The following is a 26,705-nucleotide window of genomic DNA, read 5'->3' on the forward strand; positions in this document are numbered from 1 at the left end:
TGTATCCCCCGTACTGCCCATTGTTTGTCTTGTAACCTGCAATTTGTGTGAGATGACAAACCACGCCCTGCTCATCTATAAGCTCAAGCGCAAATGGACTGTCAATCACATCACGACAACTGCAGTTGTCATTCCGTCTCCCTCACACTTCCCAGCTTGTCAGACGGTAATGTGACTCGCCTCACGCCTCCTGTCAGGTGACATCATATAATACCTGCTGGCATAATTTACTGACAGGTAACAGAGAGCAGTCCCCCTGCGCAAACAGTCCCAGACCCACAGGCTTGAATTCATGTCCCTGGAAACAGGGCAAGCTTCTAATAGCACATGCCTAATGGCTGGATGCTGGGCTGTACCATCATTCTCCAGGGTGTCCTTTTTTTTTTCGAATGTAATTTCTTTCAGGGCTTTTTTTACCCTGGTATTTTGGGGATGGATGCTCCCCATCAGAGCGACAGGTCTGACAGGACCCCGGTGCAAAAAAGGAGGATATAATTAAGAGAGAAAGATGTGACTAGGTGTTCGTCAGTGAGCCCTGCTGAACGCTTGTGTATGCGAGTGTGTGTGAGTGTGTCTTCATCTCTGAGGAGAAACCTGATGACACAGAGATGCCTGCAGGGAGGACTTCCTCCTTCGAGATAAAGGAATATACCAGAATCTGTGAAGGTGAAAGCAAAACCAGGTAGGAGTGAAATGAGCTTGTTTGAGTCCCATTACAAGGATGAGAAGAATCTAGGACTAACATTAATGCCATGCCACTGCATGTTGTTAAATGGAGGCAAAAGCTCATTTCAGTGTCATAGCCTCTTATACACAAATAATACGACAGCACGAGTACCTTTTGTTTTACTGCTGAACAACCTCACCTGCTACCTGAAATCTGAACATCTCTGAACTGATAATCCAGATTCTGTAGATTCCACACACAGTATGAGTGAAATGATAGATATTGCTCCATCCACTTCAAGATCAGACTGTTTTTTTTTCTTCAGATTTTGCTGTTGTATGTCTTCTGTTGTGCCTCAGTGGCACAGTGTGTAATGATGAGCAGTGAAGGTGGGGAGAGAGAGTGAGAACAGAGAGAAAGAGAAAGGGAGGAAATAGAGGAGAGAGAAACAGATGAGAGACAGAGGAGAGAGAGAGAGAGAAAGAGACTTTCACTTTTATCTTCCACTTTGGCCCCACTGCCTCCACTACACACAGTCAGATAGAATTTGATTCGGTTGACTTGCTAGAAAAGATCCCGTGAAGGCCCTGATGCACCCTGGGAGAAAAAGGAATGTGGGCAGGAAAAGGAAGCACATTTTATACTACATTTTACGTATGTGGGTGTATATGTGTGATGTTCTTTGCTGCTTTTTTAGGGGAACATCAATATCCGTATAAGCAAATTGGTGGGAAACAGGCACTCAAACAACAGAGTTATCGTGAGAAGACTGTGTAAATTCACTTGTCCATTGTGGTGAATGGTTCATTGCCACAGTGTCCTTTACAAGCAAATCTCTCATGTCCTGTTAGCTCGGTGCTCTGTTTAATGAAGGCACCGGCTAAACTTTATGTTTACACAGTTACGCGTCAGAAGTTTCGCAAAACGACCACACTGTCTCCAGCATATTAAGAGTTAAAAAGGGCTCAAGATCTAAAGTAATATCAAGGAAAACAGGCTCAATTTTTGTGCATCATTTTAAACAAGGATGCGTTTTGAATCTGATGTTAAACACCAGCAGTTCTCAACATGCAGTCTCTAAAAACCAGAATGTAGCAACATGTCGTTGGCTGCACTTGTTTCCATAGTAACACTCTCCTCAAGACTCAAACTAGTGAAGTCAACAACTTGTAAAAAAAAAAAAGGAAAAAAGGAAAGAATCTCAAATGGCAAAAAAGAGAAGATGTGTGTCCAGATGAGTTAGAATGCTGATCATGTTTAATTAATTTACCAGCTATCAGCCAGCAGGATGCGCTTAATTGCAATATATATATATATATATATATATATATATATAAATATATTGTACTGGAAAGTCAGCTTTGTAGGACAAACAGTTCTCAGAAAGAGTTAAAGAACTTTAATCCAAATCAGGTATGATATTAGCCTTAATCGTAGCACCCATTGTTCAAGTATAGTGTTGTGTTCCAGTGGGATACAATTCAACAAACGTTCGATAAGCGTGACGTTTCCAGTGATTAACTAAAAGTTCAACAAATGTCTGGTTTATACTTAATCATCTCTCTCATTTCAGCTAATTAGTTTTACATCCTGTCCATTTTTATTAATCTTTAGGGACTGTAAGAGCAAGCATTGCCTGTTATTACAATATTAAAGAAATGAATCAATCACAAAAAGGTCTGGTAGCTTGTGTTTTCTGACATACCCCTGGGCCATGTCGATTTAATTAAAATTTAAACAGATAAGTACTCACATTTCACTGTAATGAGCGTTTGAATTCACATTGATTTTAATTACAAGTCCTTCGGGCAATGTTCAGTTCTTCTCTTTGTAGGTGAGCTGATCAGCAAGGACTGATTTGAGGCCAGTTAACCAGGTGATGTTCTAGTGGTTATGGCTGGTACTTGAACCAGTTAGACTGGATCAAGGTCAGCACAAATAGGAAACATAGGTTCAAGATCAGGTGTAGGAAAAATAACAGAAGAGTTAAGTTTTGGCAGTATTTCTGAGATCTGATGTTTAAATGAGAGAGAGACACACAGGGAGAGAGAGAGAGAGAGAGAGAGAGAGAGAGAGAGAGAGAGAGAGAGAGAGAGAGAGAGAGAGAGAGAGAGAGAGAGAAGCAAAGACAGGGGATTCCTGATTCCTTAGCTGTGAGGAATACCAGTCAGTTAATGTGGGCTTTTAACCAGGCTGTTAGATTCCCATACTACCCCTTAGTGAGTTTCACCTAAGACTTGATACTATGGCTGGGAGCAGCTATAACTGCTAGCAGTTCCATAACTGCTAATTATGGAATCTGAAGGGTTTATGGACTTTGCACTCTGGGCGTTATATAGCACTCATCTGACTGATGTTAATAAATCACGTTTGTATATTATGCCATGTGGTGAGTTTTAATCATAGTATATGCCTTAATCATAGTATATACCTTAATCATAGTATATACCACATCAGACATTTCCACCTCAAACGTTCTTAACTATGCTATTATTGTTCATTTCTGAATGTGACTCTAGCATTTCTTTAGATTGTGGACACATTACATTGCACTATAGTTCTGTGTTTTTTGCTACATGTTGAAAGTTTGTTAACTGTGGCAAGACCATAGGACTAGCGAAACGGCCCAGAAGTGAACTGACCTTGGAACGTTAGCCTGGTCCACTACTCACGCTTTAGAACTGTGGTCTTTGCATGGTCTCTGTAAGGTCTTTATGATCATTTCATGTTCTCTGTTTATCCTCTGTATGTTCTCTGTATGGTCTCTGTAAGGTCTTTCTATGATCTCTGTGGTCTCTATGGTCTTTCAGTGGCCTTTTTTTGGGGTCTCTGTATGGTTTCTGTAAAGTCTCTGTATGGTCTTTGATCTCTGCAAGGTCTCTGTAATGTCTCTACTGAGAAGAAGATGCCATCTTTTGCTCAGTCAATTTGAACTCAATTTGAAGGAACCATATGATAAGCTATAAATGGCAAAGATCACGGCCAGAGGGGGTTAGAGCCTCTGTATCTTTCCTTACTACTTCGTTCATACAGAATCTGATTCCAGCTCTCTTGCTCATAATTGGTATGAAGTTTTCAGGGTGCTCATATTGCCCCTGTGTTCCCAGAAACTCTCTGCAGCTTCATAGAACGTCACGATTGGTGTAAAAAATATCTACCTGGCAATTATGCTTTTCTTTAACTTTGTGATTGGCCCAATAAATTGGCAGAGTCATCTGGCCACGCAGGAAGGGAAGCAAAATGTTCACCAAAGGAGGTGATAATAGCCCGTTACACTGAAACGAAGCTAAAGTTCACACATTCCAGAATGGCCACTCCGACTAGTTAAGACCAATCTGGAAATCTTGCTCCCTCTCAAATAAAATGACAAACTGTAGGTCCTAAACCTTAAAAGCTACGTTTGTAAAAAAAAACAACAACAACAAACAAACAAAAAAACACACACACAAACAGATTGCTTTTTTGTGTCTTGCACTAAAAGGCTATGTGATGGCTGGCAATGTATTGGCATGCCAAAAAATAGATTTCAGTGCAAAAAACTTTTCTTTATTAAAAACAGTGTCAGAAGTTTCCTTAGGGGTTGCGTAGGAAATGACAAACTAATAGAAACTAAATCTTGTACTTCTTTCACTGAGTTCAAGTAATAAATGCTTGGAGAATGGAGCTTTTCTGTGTGGTGAATGTACGGTGTATGTGTGTGTGTGTGTGTGTTCTCTGTTCATTTTTAATGAGATATCTAACTCACTTCAAACAATCATACACATTCAGTCAACCTTACCCCATTTTGGACATGCATATCACCCCCATCACTGACTCTCCTAATCCAGGCTCTGTTCACCTCACAGAAATGGTTTCTATCTTCCCCCTATGGCATGCTGTATTTATAGAAGCAAAACTTTTAGGTAAGGTTATATCTTTTAATAATTCTCTAAGGCCCACTTTGCAGTCTGTCATTTAATAGATAAAGTAATGGTTTGGACAAAAGCACCTGTTCCTAGATCAGCCAAAAAGGCCCATCTCGATTTCAAAACAGAGATACCATTCAAGCCATTGTCTTCTGGCTGTGTAATAGCAACGCTATTGCTGTGATTATTTCTGAAAGCCTAATCATGTTTGTATAATCACTGCAGATCGCCATTGCCATGTCATTTGCTCTGTGTGTGTGTGTGTGTATATGTATGTGTGTATGTGTGTTTGTGTGTGTGTGTGTGTATGTGTGTTTGTGTGTATTATGTGTGTGTGTATGTGTGTTTGTGTGTGTGTGTGTGTGTGTGTGTGTGTGTTGGTCAGAATTTTGTGTATACCGTGCTTAGTAAGCAGTTGAAGATGGCACCTCGTGTTTGGACCATCTTGGCTTGCAGTGGTGACTGTAATAGTTCTCTCTCAGACGTCACCTTCCTAATCCGTTAGGCGAATGTTAGCCGGAGCGTGTGAGGAAAGTCACACTAATAAAACAGGGCAAATGGCTTCTTTGGAAAGTTGCTGCTGCATCATTTACATTTGAAAAGCCGAGTTGCTGTGGTAAAGTTACAACCATCGTGACATAGTACAATCAAACATGACGTCCGTCTAACTTTGTCACCTCTTTGTCATGCTAACGGGGCTAACAGTTATGTCAGCCAATGACATGCTAATGGGTAATGCTAACTTTAGTTTTTTTTTTTCCCCTCAGATGAGTTGTTTTTTTATAGTGCTTTTTCAAGATGAGTATCTTTTGACTGAACTGTCGCTTTAAGATACATAATTCCTTTTCAGGGTTCTTAGCCTCAAGTCACAGAGTGTTTTGCTCTGCGCTCGCACACAAAGTCAGCTTGATAATTAAGTTATGAACTGAGCATGGCGTCTTGATCTGGGAAAACATGACGCTGTTCGAGAAGCATGTTTGCCATTGTGACATGGAATCAAGGCTTTCTTTGCTTATAGGAAAATAAACATGCAAATGTGTGAAATTAGTGCCATTTATGCACTGTGGTCAAGTACACTGAAAGCAAAATACATATTAGTCAGATTCTTGTGCTGTGTACACTTTAACACACATCGATCATCGCACACATTAATTAGACTTACATCTTTTGAGGCAGCTAGTGTGATCACTCTCTGTTTCATTACATTTATCCATGTTTGGATGAGTTAACAGGCTGCCTCTGGGGTCCTTGTTTGACATTTAAAAGTCCTAAGATGTGTAGCATGTGCATTACTGCTGGTTTCATGGTTTTATTACCAGTTGCTAACACACTCGTGGATGTGTTATTTTGTTAATGGAGTGTGTGTGTGTGTGTGTGTGTGTGTGTGTGCATATATATATATATATATATATATATATATATATATATAGAGAGAGAGAGAGAGAGAGAGAGAGAGAGAGAGAGAGAGAGAGAGATATTGAAAGTTGTAATGAGGTACCCAAGGTTTCCAGAGGAACTTTGAAACAATGTGCACTTCAGGGAGACTACAGCACTCAAGAGGTAACATGATTAAAAGTATAGAAAGCAAGAATGGTGTGTGTGTGGGTGGGTGTGTGTGTGTGAGAGAGAGAGAGAGAGAGAGAGAGAGAGAGAGAGAAAACAAGAAAGAAAGAGGAAGAAAGAGAGAGATTTCCAAGAAGAAAAGTCATTAGTTGGTTCATTAGCAGGGGGCCTGCTGTCACACTGCCCAAAATTGAGTTTGACACTTTAAATTGGTCTTTGTGGCTATGGAGCATTTAGTTATGCTAATAATATTTCTTTTCACCATGGTTGCTTTAATTAAAGTCCAATGACGACAATCCAAGTTGAGCATAATTGACATTTCTAGAATTAATTGCAGGTCAATTGAGGTTTCAGTGAGAAGACCTTGTACTGGAGACCTAGTGTCCCTTCATGCCATACTTCATGTGCTGCAGCATTAGATGTGTTCTGTGAATTAATTTCAGACCAGCGATGAGGCCTTTGATTTATTTTACAAAATGAGGTGCCGAAAAAAAACAACCTTTGGCAGTCTATATCAGGTTTGGTTCAAAGTTCAAAAGTACATAAACAGAAGTGAAGTCTGGTCTTCAGTTGAGCTGAACTTGCCTAATTATGCCCCTTCCTATATTAAATTTGCCTAAGAAAACCTGCTTTGTCAGTTCAAAGAGTTTTCTTTTTTACTCATGTTAGAACAAAGCAAATTTGGATCCATCAATGTATAGGTGAGAGGTGAAACACTACTAAACATTCTACACATGTTGGTACTTTGTGTATGTTGAATACATTTCAAATAAATGTTGCGGTATGTTTTTTTTCTTCATTTTCCCCCAACCATCTGGCTAATCTACAATTCAAAATGACACAAGAATGTGTGTGTGTGTGTGTGTGTGTGTGTGTGTGTGTGTGTGTGTGTGTGTGTGTGTGTGTGGGTGGGTGTTTCAGTGTGACCTCCCTCCACATGCTGTGTGCATTGTGTGTGTGCTCCCCTCTGCAATGTGTGTTAGACAACCAAACAACCACTGGAACCACTGCACCCACATACCCCCACCTCCCTCCCTCACACACACACACACACACACACACACACACACACACACACACACACACTCACTCACTCACTCACTCACTCACTCACACCTCACACATGCATACACTCCTTTACAAGTTTGCTATACATTTTAACTGGCACAAAAATCCAATTTTTAAAAATGTATTTATTTATTTATTTATTTATTTCTGCCTTCATTCATTCATTCATTCATTCATTCATTCATTCATTCATTCTGTCTCTCGTTGTATTGCCCTCACCTTACGGCTGTGTGATCCTCTCTGACCCGCATCATCTGTCCTCCGTCCTGTGAAGAGGGGCCGAGGGCCCGGTCTTCCCCTCTCTCCAGTCTTCACATCCCAGCCTCCGCCAGCTATAGTGCCATGGCTTACCCCAGATCCTCCACAGCTACTGGGACTGCTTGTAGAAGCAGCCTTTCTGGGAGCCAGACAGGGCGAAACAGGTCAAGGACGACTACCAAACGCCAGTGATTCCCCCCCCCGCCCCTTTGTGTCATTTGTGAAATGATATTTTTTTCCTATGCTGCACACCTTTCAGGAGTTAATAAGCGGCGCCATGTGGGCACCTCGGGTGACGCGACTCACTGGTTGTGTTCATCGTATAAGATGGGTGCCTATTTAACGGCAGGCAGTGCTGACACGCGGGACTGATGGAATATGCAAATGAGGGCAGTCTCCTCAGCCTATCAGGGCCCTGGACAAAAGGCAGTGCCCGGGGCATGGAAATAGCTGTGCTTATGTAAAATGTCTCAGATGGAGGCCCAGTGGGGGAGCGGTGGCTAGTGATCATATGTGTCCTACATCAGCCTGTGGCTTCTGTTGCGCATTACACTAGTCAAACATAAGCAACAAGCTTCTGATTAATACCCCAGAATGCAAACATTATCTGATGGTAGCAGTTAATGCAATGTCATTTCGATGTATTCTTTTGGTAACCATTCCACTGTGCCACTACCTTTCCATCAAATGCGCTTTTTACATACATCAGGCTACTCATGTTATTATTTTGCATACATATTCTATTCATCCTAGTTACTTTAGAGCCCACATTCCATTAGCTCCTTTCAAAGGATCTTGTGGATTGATTTTTAGATCCATTTGCCAGTCACTATAAGGAATGATCACAAGGGTTATTTTAGTGATCTAATTTATAAAGCTTCCAGAAGTCTTTTTTTCAGGTACTTTAATTTTTGCAATATCCACTTATGTATGTTGTGATGGAGATTTTATTTCTTGCCAAGTCTCTAATTAGCATTGATTCATTTTTCTGCAGTAAAGGTATGCAATGTTTAGGCAATGTCCCATTTCGTACAATGTGTGTGAAAATTCGGGATTTTCCTAGTAACTAGTGCAAGTGCAGTCTTTCTGAGTTTATCAATGCAACACAGATTGGTAGAGAGAGAGAGACTGAGAGTGTGTGTGTGTGTGTGTGTGTGTGTGTGTGTGCTTGTGCGTGTGCGTACACATTTGTGTGTTCAGGTGTGTGCGAGTCAGTTTGGACAGCTAGCTTGTCTACTATCAAAGCCTCTGTGTTGTCCGTTGTTTAACCCCAAAGGCTAACTCCTCAGAACACCAGCACCAAAGAGAGCCCGCTGATCAAACGACCTTTGCAATCAAGGTTGAGAAATGTCCAGATCAGTCACATCAGCATCAAAGCTTTGGAGGCAGTTTGGTGCTGTGAGTGACGAATACACAGCAGTAAACAGGATAACACAGATGCTTGCTGGAATTTCTCATCTTGGCTTGTGTTTTTTTGTTTTGTTTGTTTTGTTTTGTTTTTTTCCTGTCATGCATCATGTGAGGGTTTATGGTATTGGAAGTGTTACATCTGAGCTATGGCATTTTGACAGGACTGAGATAGAAACCAATGATCCATATTTGAGAGAAAAATGATGTACCCTGTAAAAACTCGAGTAGGACTAAGGCTGGTTTGGGTTTATTTGGACACATGTAGGGGAAAATAAGACATATCTTAATTGAACAATCAGAATAAAATATATACACTTTATATACAGTTAGTAAAAATCCCTCGAATTCTTTGCTTTGCTGTGTCTAGTAAGAAACATGGTCTACAGGAGTGAACTGTTAGGACCGTTTAGGACCACTCTTTTCCTGCCACTGTTTGATACATGTTAGGCTACATCAGGCTGTATCCTCTGTGTCCCCTCTGTCCCCTGTGACTACTCTGTCCCCTTCAGTTTTTTAGAGGCTTAACTTCTGCTTCTGTCTTGCAGGTGATTTTGATCCTGACCAAGCTTTATGACTTCCACTTGGGCAGTGTTACTGAGAGCTCCCTATGGAGGTGAGAGCTGTTTTACCCCTTCTTTATCTCTCTCTCTCTCTCTCTCTCTCTCTCTCTCTCTCTCTCTCGCCTTTCTCCCTCTCGTCCTGCTCAGCTCAGGTCAGTAGCATGAGTACACCAGACAAGTACACCACTGTCCATACATCTCCACTGGGAAGGTGTGCAGGAAGACATAACCAGCAGCCAGAGAAACCAAAATAACAGCAAGCGCTGCATACAACGCAGTGTGAGCTGTAGTAGACCGGGGCTATTTATTATTTATTTGTTTATTTATTTTTTAAACAACCCCACCCCCACTCCTGAAAAAAACTGAGCAAAGAACAGGACAAACAGGGTTTCTTTCATCTGTCGGGGTTCCACCATCACTCCTGTTCCTCTTTCCCGCCGCTGCGAGTGAGACCGGCTAGTGTTGCGGGGTTTTCGCGGGTCCTTTCTGGTGACGCCGGTGCGGACATTTTATAAATGGCTCCTCGTCATGTAGCACATCCGGAGTCGCGGTGCTCCAACACCAGACAGGAGACCAGATGATCACAGGGGAAGGCTTGTGTACAGAAATAGCACGTATTCCTTATCCCTGCAGCTGCTGCCTTCCGGAGCGTTTTTGATTTTTCTTTTTGTTCAGACCTGAGTGTGGTTAGATGAAGCTGAGGAGTCTCAGCTGCATAACAAGCTCATTTTTTTTTGGTGGGGGGGGGGGGGACATTGCATGTGTTAGAATCTTAGAAAGTTTGGAGAGATGGAGAATGGTTTGAGAACACTCGGCCACACTTCACTAAGAAGGTTTTTCATATGGGAGGCAGGTGAAGAACTGCAGATTGGTCCTAGGTGTAATCTTTACTGCTATGAAATACACTGCATTGTATTAGTGACCAAATCTTCATATGTTCCTACTGCTTTGGCATACAGGGGGCTAGAATGAATGGGTAATCCCTGAAACTTCACACCCCTCCTAATAGACAGAAAGTTTCCTGACTCTTTGATTTGTATATCATTTTGCTCTAAACCCACATCGACTCCAAAATATTGAATTATTCTTAGCAGTTGTTTAACTGTATTTTGATGTCATTGTAGAGATTAGAGGTGCGTCATTGCTCTTTAACCAAGCACCACCATTTCATTTGAAACGTGGTTATTGTGTTGCTGTATAAGGTAGTGAACAGTGCTCAAAGGTTTTTTTGTCCCTGAGTTCTGGATGGCGGGCACAATACCCCTCAGAGCAGCTGATGAGCATCTGTTGAGTCTCAAGGTTAATGCTTCTTGTTAGGTCAGATGAAATGGGTGTCCATTCATTTTTAAATCCCATTTTCAATGGAAGGGTATATTAAAATAGTGTCCTGATATTAAAATGGTGTGCTGATATTAAAACGGGTGTTTTAATATTTTCAAAAATGACTACTGTACAACTACCAAATCCGTTCAGGTTTTAATTAAACAAAAATAGCTGTAATGAATATTTAACTTTTGTGTTAGATCATAGATCATTAGATCAAGAGTCCCTCAGGATAATAATGACCAAAATAAACAGCAGCAGAACCCTGTTATAAACCATGAGGGGAAGACAGTATGACGAGAGACCGAATGAATAAATAAACAAATAAATAAATACATTTGGATTTTTGTGGTGTTTGAAAAGTGAGCAGGTGCTTTCACTCACATTAAAACCAGGCAGTACAGACCGAGGCACATTTGAGGCAGCCTCCCTTCTCCACATCCCTACAGTGAGCCAGGCTCTGCCTCGAAGCCCCCGGAATCCTCCGTCTCTGCGCATCACGATGATGGCCGGCGCCGCCGTTAGATTCTGTATTGACAAAACGGAATGCGGCCGTGATAATATTCAGCCTTATGCAAATTAGGCCTTGAGGGACCCGCCTCCTTTCTCTCTCCCATTCACCCCATGAAATTGTGCACGTTTGAGAAACAATGGAGCCCTGCGGCAAGCGCTTTTGTTCTTTCTTGACGACGTCTCTCGCACCGCATCTCTCTGCGTCATTCTCAGTGGTTCCATCATTAATGGAGACCATTCTTTTATTACAGTAGTGATTTTGTGAAGCCTTTCCCGGCAGCATGCTGGTTATAGACAGCTGCTGACTTTTAGAGAAAGGTCAGAGGAGTGCAGCATCCTGATGGAAGTTCGGGGGAAAAAAAATCAACGTGTCCATTTTAATGAACAGCGTGACCTTAAACAGTAGAGATAGATAGTCATTTTTGTAGATGGAGCTGAAAGTGCATGACTCAGTCAATATAAGGGGATCACCCATCCCTGACATACTTCTTTGAAGTGCAAAGTGCAAATGTGTTATTCTGTTAATTACAGATGATCACCAGGAAAACATATAGCAACACTCCTGAATCTTAAGCCATAGTCATGCCACACCATGCAGCTACAGAGAACTAAAGGGTGGCTAAAGATTGAAACTGCACCTTGAGTTTATTTCCGTAGAGCATTAGCGGACAGTCCTATCGAAATGTGACCTATGAAGAAAACACTGACAGGATGATAGCGCTAAGTTAACACCATTCTTATTAAACATGCAGTTATTTACTTTCAGCTGTATTATGCTGATGATTCTATGCATCACACATTACTGTGTGCAATGTTCTCATATGCAGTGTATCAATTTATTCTTCTCTTTAATACAGAGATCAGTGGTTGGCAGTGTTGTTGAAGGTACCCTTTTCTTATCTACTCGGACTCATGAAGGCTTTGGAAATAGGCTGATTATTCAGATCTGCAAAGTCAGGGACACTGAGTTTAGCTGTGCTGTGACTTCTGAGGGTTCAAGCACAGCATCCCTGACACCTACCAGAGGCTGTTGTAAGCTCTAATGGCATCTTGTTCAGTTAAATGTCTCTCTTTTATCACATGAAAATCAAGAGGCTGTGGCTGACCTTATTTACCAATAAAACATCTGCAGCTGCTGCTGTATACTACTTTGTTGGTCACCCACCCTTATACCCAACCCCTAACCTCCTCCAACCCCCCCCCAACCCAAGTCCAGCCCCCAACAACCCAAGCCCCACCCCTGGCAGGGGACTGCCAATGGCCTTTTTAACTTGCATCATCTCGGGCATGGTGAATGCCCCAGGAGGAGCTGGTATTTCACAAGTCACTGAGTAGAACAGCACTTTCAGAACAGGACTTACCTGATGTCCCTGACCTTTCCAGGGACTTAGGATTCAAGCTGGAGAGAGTGTGAGTGAGGACGAGCCGAGCATCGCTAGATTTCCCCAGAGACGCCTTCTGCACCTCCTGTGAGGAATGAGACTGCCTTGTCACTTCCACGACAACCGAGGCGGATGATGGGTTGCTTGGGTTCCATATGATGGACATATTTTTTATTACATTGTGGCATTATAATGTCTAATATTCAAAAAAAGTAAAAAAAAAAAAAAAACAGCTCTGTACCTTCACAAATAATGTGATGACATGTATTAGGACTGACACCAAAAGCCTCTAACTATTCCAACTTTTCAACTTCTGTCTTTGAACCATAAAATAGTTATATATACACATTTATAATGTAGTTCCAGCATGACAAGTAATGCCCTGTTCTCACCAATGGGTGAAATTGTCAAATATGGGTAACACCATTGTATACTTTATAACTGCAAGTTCTTGAGTGCCAACACTCAGTATAAAATTCCAAGTGATCTATTTTTTATGAAAAAGAATTTGATTCCACAATCCCCCCACCATTTGCATTGTTTTGTATTTACTCAAACCTTAATTATAGAGCTTTGGACATATGACCGACGGTGTGGAATACGACTAAATCTCATCTGTGAGATTCAAGTTCCCTCAGACTTCTTCAGTCCCCCTTGGGCCACCCTCGTAATTCACCCATTTTATTATTTAGCAGCTGGATTACGGAGCTCCATTTGGAAGTTCTCGACCTGTTGCCTTCTTAATTAAAGTCTTGTGGGTCTTCCCTGTGTGTGGTGGAACCCTGTCTAATTTAGCTCCTGTCATGAAAGTAAATGATGAACCGCAACTGAACAACTGAAGGTTTTGCGAGGGAGCCGCTCTGCAGTAGCGGGGCGCTGTGTATTAAAAAAATTGCCAATTCGAGGCCTGTCAGAAGACACTCAATTTTTTTTGGCTGCAATCAAGATAAACCTCGTCAACCTGCCAGATGTGCCGGTGCTGAAAATGTGCTGGTCGTCTGTTCTGTTTGCCTGTCTGGAGGAGACTCTGGTTCTCAATTTTTCTACCTTTAGTGGAGAGCTTCCACTGGATTTGTGAGGTGTCGCATTTCATGCAGAAATTCTTTTATAATTATTTGTCTTTTACAAAACGGGTGTGTTTCTGTTTTAACACTGTCAAAAAGGAGCATAACCAGCATTTTATATGCTGGAAAATTGTCAATTTTGGAATTTTGGATTTTTTTGTGGATTTATTTTGTTGATTACATAAACAGGTAAATTGTGCATGCTTAAATAGGTAAATTTGTTATGTCATTGATATATTGTTCCATACATCAGATATAAATCTGATGTAGTTAGACATAGCTCAGTGGTTAAAGTACTGCTGTCAAGTTACCACTGTTGCGCCGTTTTACCACTGTTGCTTTGGATAAAAGTGTCGGCTAAATGGAATTTTACATTTATGCCATTTAGCTGATATGGCAATGTAAACAGAGTGGGTGGCTAAATAAAGGCAACCAGCCACAACACGTCATGACTTTGACAAGGGCCAAACTGGGGTGGCTAGATGACTGGGTCAGAGCATCTCCAAAACAGCAAGTCTTGTGGGGTGTTCCTGGTAGTGCAGTGGTTAGTACCTACTAAAAGTGGTCCAAGGAAGAACAACTGGTGAACCAGGGACAGTGCTTGTGCTCAGTGATGTACATGGGAGAACAGAAGCGCTACTGTAGCACAAATAACTGAAAAAAGTTACTATTGGTAACTTTGCAAAGTTATTATGATAGAAAGGTGTCAGAACACATTGCAGCTTCCTGTGTACGGGGCTGTGTCGGCGCAGACCTGTCAGAGTGTCCATGTTGACCCTTGTCCACTGCTAAAAGTGCCTACAATAGACATGTGAGCATGTAGCAATGCAAGAAGGTAGCCTGGTCTTTTGCCTGTGCAGTGGAAGAGATTACACCAGGGTGCACTATGGGAAGTAGTCAGGCCAACAGTAACAGTGTGATGCTCCGGTCAGTGTGCTGCCAGGAAACCTTCGGTCTTGGCGTTTACGTAGACGTTACTTTTGTACCCACTGCCTACCTGAACATAGTTGTGGACCACGTACCACCCCTTCATGTTCACGGTATTCCGTAATGAGGGACTGGAGATGGTTGGCACAGCAGCTCAACGCCTTCTTTTGCCTCTTTGAGAGTGGCGGTGTGCTGAGGCTGCCGGTGTGAGACCTCCCCTTCTTTCATCCTACCATCAAGGAGCCAGAAGTTCTTCAGCTTTTCAGCAATTGTAATCCCTGAAAAAAGCCCGGGCCCAGACAAAATCTGGAAAAGCATTTCATGCTGAACGGCAAGCTCCAGTTTTTACTGACATTTACTGACTCTCTCAATCTTTTTATGGAAGATTAACAATCTTATGGAAATGTCTACGGTTGCACCTGTGCCAAAACTTCCCAGACATGTAAGGCCAACGACGTAAGACCAATAGCACTGTCATCACTGGTCATGAAGGTCTTTGAGCACCTAGTGAAGAGTTACATTTTATCACAAACACACCTTGAGAAACCAAAGACCCACGGCAAGATTTGATTTATCAACATTTCATCTGCATTTAACACTATTCAACCTAATATTCTATCAGACATATTGGTTATAGAATTTCCACTTGGAGCTGTTGAGATTACATGAATTGTTGTACCTGTAGAATCTAGCAAGTCAGCATAGGTAAATTTTACATTTTACTGTTATCCAGTGCAACTTACAAATTTGAATCATGTTGCCTTAGATAGGCAAGCGTTATGTTAGGAATCTTGCGCATTGACTCTTATTGGCACAGCATAGGCCACTTGGCCAAACAGGGCTTGAACCTCATTTCCCCTCAGGAGAGACTGCATTGTTATGACACTACTGTTGAAGCATTATTACTACTTGGTATGCTACACTATACCAAGCTATAGGCACATTACTCTCTGACAAAATGACAACTTAAAGCACCTCCTGGGTGGGGGAGCCTGTCTTTCACCTTTATTGTTTATTTTATATACCAATTCTTACTCTAGCACTTTCGCTAATAGGCACTTTATTACGTTTGCAGATGATGCTGCCTTTGTTCGCCTGACAAGGAGGAGAAGCAGAGACCAGTGCTTGTTTATTTCATAAACCAACATGAGAAGTCATGCCATTGCCTAAACACAACAAAAACAAAAAGGATTTTAGAATGATTAAATCCTCAAACCCTACCTTTATAAATGGGGAGCCAATACCGTTTGTTACAACATTTAAGTACCTTGGCATTGTGACTGACCATAATCTTAAATGTGACCTGTCAGCTGACTTATAGGAACTAAGACACAACAAAGAATGCACTTTTTAAAGAAATTACTATCTTTTAATGTCCACAATAAAATGCTCCAAATGGTTTACTGTGCTTTTAGAGAAAGTGCTTTAGCCTTATGCATCATGTGCTGGTTTGGCAATGCTGTTGAGGCACAGAATGAATGAAGCAAACAATGTCATGGAAGCCTTTTCGTTTGAATTGTTGGCATCTGGGCAACATTTTTGTCCCCCTGTAGTCACTAAAATTTAATTGGTTGCGTAAAGCTATTACATTTTTAATCAGGTAATGTTTCTAATGCTAAGAATGTCCATCTGATCTGGCCTGCATAATCTGTAAACAGATTAGGTAGGACATTCTGTGTCAAGGTGAGAGGCATGTATGTGGGTAAGTGTACATGTGTATACCTGTGTATATGTGTGTATATGTGCCAGTAACCCTGTGATGAAATGCCTTGTGATGGTGCCTCAAACTGATGTCCGTCCATCCGTCCATCCATCCATCCATCCATCCATCATCTATCCATCCATTGGTATGTTGGTATGCAAGCTTAGGAGTCCTTGTTTTATTAGTTATTCTATGATGCCCTTCATTGGCTGAATCGGATTTGTTTTAGGAACTATGCAGTAAAGAGTCAACATTATCCACTAAGGCTGCAGAGGCATGGGGTGTGGTGTCTAACCTGTGTGTGTGGGTGTGTGTCTTGGCATCAGGGTGCTTCATAGCCTAGAACTTAGGCTACTTATCTGATTGTGTCTTGAGGAAATTTCAGCAAAAAGATTAGGCTTCCACTCTGTACTCGTGCAAAAAGGACAAAAACAAACAGAAAATGAACTTCCTCAACTATTTTTCTTTTATTTATCTTTGCTCCATCAAATGCATACTGCCTGAAATGTGTGTGTGTGTGTGTGTGTGTGTGTGTGTGTGTGTGTGTGTGTGTGTGTGTGTGTTTGTGTGTGTGGTAAAATATAGCACAGCTATAAGATATAAGGAATGATTATATATGATGATGACTGATTGTAAATATAACTAAAAGGGCTTAGGGTCCATGGTATCCACCAAATGCATGGCAGCCAGAACTAGACCAGTGCATTTGTAGTGCATTAAATGTCTTTGATGGTCAGTGTCCCCTGAGGTTACCAGTGGGAAATGTCAGTCTGTCCCTAGCAGCTAGATAAATAGATAGATGGACAGACAGACAGACAGACAGACAGATAAATAGATGGATAGAGAGACTCAACCTGTATGGCAGGATGGCCTTTTCCAAAGTGGGTGGATTAAAATGTTTTTTAAGTTATTTATTTTTCCACTTGAAGCTACCATGCTGGATATTTAATTTTGGATATTTTATTAGGTACCTTGTTACTTAGTATACTCTCATTGTTTTAGTCTGATAGGGAAGGGGTGTGTTCTTTGTGGAAATGAGAGAACAACTTCTAAATTAAAAAATTAAAGGATTCTGATTTTGTCCACTGGCCTCTCATATCATTTGGTCCCTCACACACATTCAGGTGGCCTGGAAGCGAGTCTCCAGTGTGCTGGGGGAGCTGCCTCTCTCTTGCTTTCCCTGTCCATCTACCTCTCACCCTCTTTTTCAGCATTTTCGATAAAATGCAAGAACCATTTTGCTTGTTCTGCAAGATCGTGCTGGAGCCAAAGAGCTGCCCAAGAATTGACCCATACCATGGCCAACAAGTGATGAAACTCTCCAACATCTTCCCTCATCTTCCCCAAGTCCTGCCCACCTCAGTGACGCTGATGTATCTGCCATGTGAGTCATGATTGGAGGCCACAGTGAGCGTGACCCTCCTCGATCAGTGAGAGGGAGTGTGTGTGTGTGTGTGTGTGTGTGTGTGTGCGCGCGTACATATCTGTTGCTTGTGTTTGCCCTAATGTAAAAGTTATATAGCTTTGAGGGCTTTTTATGCTTTTATTTTTAATGATTAATTATAGGCAAAAAAGCTTTCATTGATAGGACCAAAAAAGTTTGATTAAAGATTCCTGAAGACTAATGACCTCACAGGATCAAACATGTTTCTACGGTTGTTGAAAGGGAAAGCCATTTTATGGCAAAAAAAAAAAAAAAAAAAATTTAAAATAGACTAAATGTTTATAAATGGTTTTGTTAAAGTAAAATTTGTTAAAGACAAAATGTTTATAAATGGTTTTGTTAAAGCAACTGTACAGCTGGCCTCAGTCCAGCAATGTACCTCCTTTGGGCTTTCAGGCAGTACAGGGCTTAGAGTAAGTATGTGCCTAACACGGCTTGTTCCAAGCACTTACAGAGACGGAGTCGAGTACAGTATGATAGCAGATGCAGTTCATTAGAGAACACGGGTAGTCCACACACATAATCCAAAGAACATAAGCAAAGGTCAAAGCCCAGAAAGCAGTCAACAGGGTAAACCAAACAGACAGCGAACAGGCACAGAGGGTAATCTAAGGAAGCATGTGGAGATACAATAAACCAGAAGAAACACACACAATAACAAACAGCTCAGAAACGTAACACGAGTTGATGAGACTTCACAAAGACTGAATACAAACCCAAGGTTTACAAAGACTAATGAGGACTAACAAGATACAGGTGAAGGCAATAACAGGTAATGGAATTAACTAGGGGGTGGAACCAAAAGAAACCAAAACAAGGAATTGCAAGGAAACAAAACCAGGAAATAAGTAAACATAGTGGCGTTGCCATGGGAACCGCGATGACAGGGACGGAGAACCTGACAGCTTGCAGGAACTGAAAAGATAAATCGTTTTCCAGTTTCTGTCATTTCAATCACTGTTCTTTGAAGAAACTCACTAATTTTATGATCTCTCGTACCTTTTACTGAGGGAATTGACCCATACCACAGTCACCTACTTCCCATAGAAACCCTGTTCAAGATGGTGCTGATGGCAATACTACCAGTTCTGTTTGTTTTTTGTTTTTTTGTTTTTTTTTTTGTTAATGTGATCAAAGGCAAATCCGCAACTGATCATCAGGGACAACAGTCCTTTATTCATTATCAAGCCAACAAAGAATCATCCCCTTCCATTTGAATGGAAGAAGTAGAGGCCAGTAAGGAGTTCTGTTCAGTGGTTCACTCCAACCCCCAAGCTGGCATGTGTAATGCACTAAAACAGCTGACAGAACAAATGCTAAAAGAGGGAAAAATAAAAAAAAGAGAAACTATTATTCATTATTAATTATTCATTACTCTGAGAGCCTTTAACAGTCCTAACTTGACGATGGAAATGCCAAAGTACAGACATGTCACTCATGCCACAAAGGCCACTGCTAGACTGCTATTAGACATATCACACCATTACATAAATGCTCAACTCTGCAATATTCAGATGAAAAACTCAAAAACTTGTTTGCTACAACAGGGAGAAGCTGCGCCAGTGAAGCCATTGCAGAGCGAGAAGGCTGCTTTAACTCCAACAGCTGAAGCATTTTCAGAGATGTGTCAGACAGGCAGGATAAATGAACTGACACTGTAATGCCACACATATGTTTCTGTGAAGGGAGCGGGATTTTGGATAGAGGTGCAACAATGACAGCACATTGTTTTCAGTTGAACCCCGAGAGCTTCACTGGTAAAACGGAGGCGGCATTCAGCAGTGGGGATGCAGTCCACAAAAAGAGGCCAGATCCATGTTGGAGATGGGGATTAAAGCAGCAAAGAGACAACTCAGGAAAAAAAAAAAAAAAACAAGAAAACCTCCACGAGCTCACAGAGTACAGGGCAAGGAAAAGATATCTCTTCTACGAGCCGCTCATCAATGACCTGAATAAGCTCTTCTGCAGATTTGAAAGAGCAAAGGACAATGTCCAGCCTCATTCTCCTGCCCCTCCTCTCCAGACAGCACCCACTCCCCACCCTGCTCCTCTCACCTTTGCTCCTCCCACATCACCCCATCAGCGAGCATGATGTCAAGAGACTCTTCAGAAGTCAGAAGGGGAGGAAAGGTCTAAGCTAATCTCACCATTCACCGTAAAGCACTGTTGTGATCAAATGGTACAAGTCTCCACAGACATCTCCTTACAGTCTCCACAGACGTCTCCCCACATTCTCACCACAGTCTCCACAGACATCTCCCCAAAGTCTCCACAGATATCTCCCCGCAGTCTTCACACAGTCTCCACAGACATCTCCCCATAGTCTCCACAGATATCTCCCCACATTCTCACCACAATCTCCACAGACATCTCCCCACATTCTCACCACAGTCTCCACAGACATCTCCTCACACTCTCCCCACAGTCTCCAGACATCTCCCCACAGTCTCCACAGATATCTCCCCGCAGTCTCCACAGATATCTCCCCACACTCTCCCCACAGTCTCCACAGACATCTCCACAGACACCTCTCCACATGTCCTCTGATACCACATGCTTAAATTTCCTTATTGTAATGCCAGTCCCTGCAACAGCTTCATGCTTATGCCTATTGCCAAGCTTATTGTAATTTTCCTCTTGTGTTAGAGTACTGTTATTTATGTGACAAAACACAAAGGTCATAACCCTCTCTGGCCTATGCCTAAATCCCTGGCGTAAGCCTCATTCACCTACTCCATTATCAGTTCCTTTGTCCTCTCTCCTTCTTTGGTGGATTGATGTTAGACTTCATCTGAAAATGTTGATCTAAGTAGAGTCTAAGGACATGATAAAGCCTTGAAAACCTTAACACCGATCCTGTCTCCTGAGTCATCTTTGCTGAAGTTCTTATAACTTGGTCCCATGAACCCGATGCCACCTTTCCGGTCAGTTATGCCATTATTTCTGAACCAAAGGAAATGTTAGCTGGGTTCCCTTCCTTGTAAGATAGGAGAGAAAGAGTCAGTATAAGGGATCATCTCTAAAGGACCATTATATCCATGTATCTGAGGTGGGAGCGGAACATAACCTCTGTCATCAAGAGAGCACAGCAGTGGAAGATCTTTCAGACGGCTAAAGAAATTCAATCTGATAAATGCTCTGATGATCTGCGTCTTCATCATGGAATCGCTCAGCTCCTACACTTCACAAGAACAAGTGAAACTCCAACACATAATCAGTACTGCAGAGAGGATTATTGGATGTAATCTGCCCACATTTCAGGACAACGGCAGAGTCATTAGGTGTTCTGGCGAGACTATAGTCAACCTTTCTCACTCCGAATGCCACCTGCTCAAACTAGAAGTGTGAAAGCCAGCACAACCAGACATAAGGAAAGCTTTTTCACAAGAGCTGTGGCCCCCATTAACCACTGTGGACACTTTGACTTTAGCCCATAACCTTGCAAACCCCTTTCCTTGTAGTACATAACTACCATCTGTACCATCTCTACCATTGTGTCCAAACAGGAACTATTACAGTGTACAAATGCCTACTTCACACAGTGATATACGTACATAATATATATAGTATGTGAACTTGTTCACACATATTGAGTATTCCTTTTGAAGTATCTATTTTAAAATGCCTTTATTTCATTTAATTTTGTCTTCATTTAAGTATAGCTTATTTCATTTTTTGTCATTTCTGTCTATCTATAAGCAGAGTATGTCTTATCAGTCTGTTTGGTATGTAACATATGCATTCAGAAAGACCAGTTTCTTGTATGTGCCCCATACCTGGACAATAAAATGCTAAAATGATTCTAAAAGTAAAATTATACTCAGTAAAAAATAATCTGGAGAAACAGCAGATTATAAATAATTGTGAAAAAAAACCTTTAAAGGGTATAGGATGGCTAAGGCTAGGATATGGGTCGATTTCCTCACTTACTTTTGTTCTGACTCTGAGCATCCCTGCACAAAGGAATTTACACAATCACAATACCTTTGGAATGATCCCAATTCCCCTTTTCCTTTAGTCTTGTGTTACTGTGATCCGGCCCTAGGAATGCTATCTCAAATTCTTTCCTCGTTGCTTTTTCACTTTAATTTCAGTGCTACCGCCTTTATGTGCTTATGATTGAAGTTTGGACACTGACTCACTACCACGGCTGCGACCACTGATCTCATCCCCCTCCCAGGGACCCGTAACTGCTCACCCGTGCCAGGGTGCAGGCTGACTGGTGCTCCTGTCGTCGACACACATCCTGCCTTTGCATTGTGTTCTTCACACACAGAGCGGTTCACGTTTCCTTCTGCTTGCAACCCACGCACTCATTTTGTACGGTCATCTTGAAGGGGAAGATAAGGGGGGGGGGGGGGGGTAAAAAACCGTCTGTGTTGTCTGCTCACATGAGGAATGCTGTGGAAATGTGTATACAATGGTTCCATTATTCATCCACGCATCACTCGTCCTTCTTCCTTTCGTGTGTTCTCTCTCTCTCTCTCTCTCTCTCTCTCTCTCTCTTTGTATCTCTCCCTCTGTATTTCTGTCTCCCTCTCTCCCTCCCTCTCCCTCTCTCTGTATCTCTCTCTCTGAAATACAATCCAGCCATCTCTTTCTCACAACACCTGCAGATACCCATCCTGTACCCTTAATGGGGCAATTCTCCAAAGTCATTTTCAATTATGCTTCAATGAGCTCCATTATTAGAGATGATGCTACGCCCACGAATGTGGCCTGAGGTCCCCTGTGTGTGTGTGTGGCATCTCTGACTGTGCTGTTTGTGTGCACGTGCACCTACCAGACTGTATTTTATCGCTGCCTTCGTCACAAGTATGAGTGTGGCATTGCTCACATGCATGTCAGGTTCAAAGGGTGCGTGCACGTGTGCCCGTGTTTATCTCAAACTCTCGATGTGTACAAGTGTGAAATTAAGTGCAGGTGCATGTGTGCTTTAATGCCTACATGCCCTCCAAAGCACGTGACGCAGCTGGAGCCAGTGTACATACCAGCGATAAGCCCTCTGGCAGCTTGTATAATGCTTCTGTGCTTGCTGAGATAAGCTATGCTGATGGCAGGTCTGATTATTAAAACTTATGTTTGCTGCCTTTGCTTCAGATTTCGTGGTCCCCTGTTCTCACCGCCCACCCCACCACCCTCCCACTGTAGTGCCGTCATCGCACAATGCATTTTTTGGAGCGTCATGAAACTTTCCACCCTGTGTTTCTTTGTCTAAGCATGGGGAGCTAGCTGACAAGGCACTAGAAAGTGAATGATTGCTATGGGGGATTAGGAAGACAGAAGCACGGTGCATTAGTGTTGTGTAAGTGACCATTGGCTATGTGATAGTGAAGTACCGGACTGTATTGCAGTACAGGAATGCCATGCCCCATGTTATGTTTAATGAACGTGATTGGCATGTGTTATGTGTGGTTTTGACAGCAGTCATAGCACTGCAAGTCACACACAGAGATTACTTGCTTGTGTTATTTTGGACTTTAAGTGTTTGAGTTATATTATCACACAAATCGACTTTCTTTTCATCTTTCCTAACGCAGCCTGTGCCACTCAGATTACCGCTCCTTTTATAATATTCATCTGCCCCCGGTGGTGGTTTAAGCAAACAGCAGCTGAACTCTGACCTTTCTATCCTGTGTGGATCCTGAAATCAAATGCATCCCGCAATTTCACGTCCCTCCCTCCCTCTCTCCCTCCCTCTGTCTCTTTTGTCTCAGTCTCTAAACCCCAGTCCTCCGTCCAGGTGGGAGCACATCCAGACATTTGATTTGTGTCAGGAGTCGGGAGCCCCTAGTCCGATTATCCCGCGATGCTCCCTATGGCTCTACTGGTACAAAAGGCATAATACATTACACTGGGAGTGCCACACTTCAGCCCCTATTGGCCCCCTCTCTTCCCTATGCTGTAGACTATGTAGTGCCTCACACTGAATTCTGATTTGCCTGGAGGGCTTGTCCCAGACCTCCCCTCGCCCTTGCTTGCCACAGGTTTTGTAAGTAGGGACAGGATCTGGCTCGCCTGTAGCCTAGCCTAGCATGAGTTCAGTTAGTCTGGCTGCGTTTCCACCCTCTTTCTTCACTTTGTGGTCACTAATCCCCCCCAGACACACGTCAAGGAATAAGAAGCCAGAGAACATGCTGATGGGCACTTTGAGACTCTTTCTTTGCCCCCTTCCTTTTTCTTTTTAGAAAAGTGCTTAGCCTTTTTTTCACCAGTGGTACTATTTGTATGCATTATCTGTAAAAACCCAGCACTGCTAGGGTCTGGTGAGAGGCCAGCTTTGTTTCTCTTCTGTTCGCTAGATCAGCAGCCTCCCCGACTCCCTCGCTCCAGGTGAGACAATGCAGCCAGACTTCTAAGCACAGGTTTCCCCATTGTGTGCACCGGATGGGGTGAGCTTGCGAGAGTGATTCGGATGGGGAGTTGCAGCTATCTTTTGAAGTCCTATGTCATGCTTGTTCTCGTGCCGTCCCTGGAGTTCGGACCAGTGTTACGCCACCCTTCTCCACTCTCCGCCATCTGGCTTCTTCTTACAAACTGTCCCAAATGGGATTTTTTTCCTGGATTTTTGGTCAATGACATTGTGTCTTTTTTCCTTTCTTTGTGTCACCCTCTGCAATCTCACTCTTTCGTCCTCTCTACTTTTCCCTTTCACACACTTTCTCTCACATTTACTGTCTCTTTCTCTACTGCCCTTTCTTTCTCTGCCACAGTTTTTTTCAGTCTGCTTCGTGTCCATGTAGAAACATGACAGTTTTATTTTCTTTTTTAACATCTTCTTGCACTCTGGAAATCGATTCAATGAAATGAAACGAAGCCACAGTAGGTTGAAGCAAGGGGTTTCCGCCTGGGTGGAAATGCAGAGCTTCTATGGAAAATCACCTAGGTGTTGGTCTCCCTGCTGTCTCTCCATCTCTCACTCCAGAACTGAACCTCTACATTACCCCATTTTATATACCAAAGTCCTTTTAGATGGTGATGGGTGACAAATGATGATCGACAATAAATGTGATGGCATATTGAACAATTGAATACCTCACATTGTCTGAAATGAAATATTCCTAAAACATGCAACATGGACATGTGCGTAAACATATAGCCAAATGTTCTCTCCATTTCTTCTAATCCACCCCTCCCTTGAGGGTGATAATCATGTGAATGTGACGTAGAAGAATCCATGCCATCCATGCCAGGGGGCGAAATCCAGACAACTCCCATGTTGCGGGTCTGGGCACAGGGCAGAATGTAGCCATTGCCGTACACATTTGCCTTTTATCTGTTTATTATGGTTTCGAGTCTATTAACAATGGTCCTTTTCACCTGTCAAACAACACCCAGCCCACCCTTCCTCCCTCCCACCCAATGCTTGGGGCCCGAAATGCGATTCTCCAGATTTTGTCTCAGGACAGCAGCAGGCATACAAACACAAGATGACAACAGCATCATCCATCCCCGTGGGCCCTTCTGTCCAGAATATAGCTGGATGGAATAACGTTCTTGGCGCTCAGCAGAGTGAAAGGCGAACGAGATTCATTGTAGGGAACTGATAAAGTGCAATGGCTCATCTCCGCTGGTGAAGCTCTTGGCTGTACGCTGCCTGGCGCGCAGATTTCAAGTGCCTCCATTATTATTAGAACCTCAGCCACGAAGAAGTCTCATAGGATTGGACAATCTTTTACTTCCGGGTCATATCCTTATTGCCATCTTGGACTGGCTCAAGGACAAGGTCAGGCCTGCTAATGCTGGTTTTGTGAGGACAGACCACACCTTCCGTATTCGCTGAAACGGGGACCGCATGCGGGGGTTGAACTAGACTAAATAGCTTATTTTGAATGATTGCAGAGATGATTGTTTGTACAGTAGCTGATGAGCAGTCACTAGCTTACCCCAGTCACTGGCTTACTCCAGAATTTTGTTATTCTAAAGGGCTATTTTGTCAGCAGTCTAAAGAGCAGGCCCACCAGCATTTTAATGGCTTTTTCGGTCACCATGGAGATCATGTCTTAACACTACTGACCAGATGTCACACCTGATCCAGACTGGCAGACTTGTGCCACTAGAGACACATCGTTATTTCCTGCTAATTTACACTGACCAGTGAATTCACTCATCCGAGGCGGCAAACGGCAAGTGCGCAAAAGCCACCGGTACAGCAGAAAGAACAAAAGATCGAAAGTGTCTGTTGGTGAGAATGTGGCAACGTACCAAATGTACCTTATTTTAAGCACTCCCTTGGTACTTTTCAGTAGAACCTGGGCAAAAATAATCATAAGAGAAGATGATGATGAAACGTTATAATAAACTTCATGCTCTTGAGGCACCTGACAAGCCATCACTGCTCTGAACTTTAAGTGAGCATGGGTAAGGAATTTTTCGAGTGGCGTTTCTCGAGAGCTTATTTCTCAGACAATACATGAAAGCAGATTTTGTTCTTCTGTACCTTGAACGTTCATGTATCCTCATTGGATTGGACTGAATTGGATTTTTTTAGATTGGTTTCCCCATTTGCTTTAATGCTTTAATGTTCCAGGGAAGTAACTTTCTCCTCTCCTGACTATGCTATGTGATCACTGTGGCCATCTCAGAGGCTCTTGATTTCAAATGGGAAAGATCACATTGTAATTTCGCTTGAATCCATGATGGCTTCACCCGAGGAGGAGAAAAAAAAGACGAATAGAAAAAAGGCAAACTGGCATAATAAGACTACAAAGAAAGTATAGGGCCTTATTTTAAATTGGTTTTCTGATGACCAAATGCAAATGAAAGAGGGTGTGCATTTCCCAGCTGCTAGAAGTCTGAGACTTGCTGAGCGATCTCTCTCAAGGACTACCTACTTTAATCAAATCAAGATAACTTATGTGGTAGCAGCTGCAAGAACGAGATAATCATAAACCTCTGGGGTCCCATAGCTTAAACAAC

The 26,705-nt window shown here is 42.4% G+C and overlaps 1 protein-coding gene across 1 annotated transcript in view; it reads left to right on the forward strand.

The window, feature by feature from the left end:
• sorcs3a (sortilin related VPS10 domain containing receptor 3a) overlaps positions 1 to 26,705 on the forward strand; it is a 156,315-nt gene that overhangs the window by 55,052 nt on the left and 74,558 nt on the right. Inside the window, exon 2 of the mRNA XM_035535023.2 lies at positions 9,417 to 9,484. Within this exon, the coding sequence (XP_035390916.1) occupies positions 9,417 to 9,484 (68 nt within the window). The remainder of the gene's footprint in view (positions 1 to 9,416; positions 9,485 to 26,705) is intronic.

This window comes from Electrophorus electricus, chromosome 18 (genome assembly GCF_041902795.1).
Source record: "Electrophorus electricus isolate QZ-2024a chromosome 18, ASM4190279v1, whole genome shotgun sequence".
Lineage (NCBI taxonomy): Eukaryota > Metazoa > Chordata > Actinopteri > Gymnotiformes > Gymnotidae > Electrophorus > Electrophorus electricus.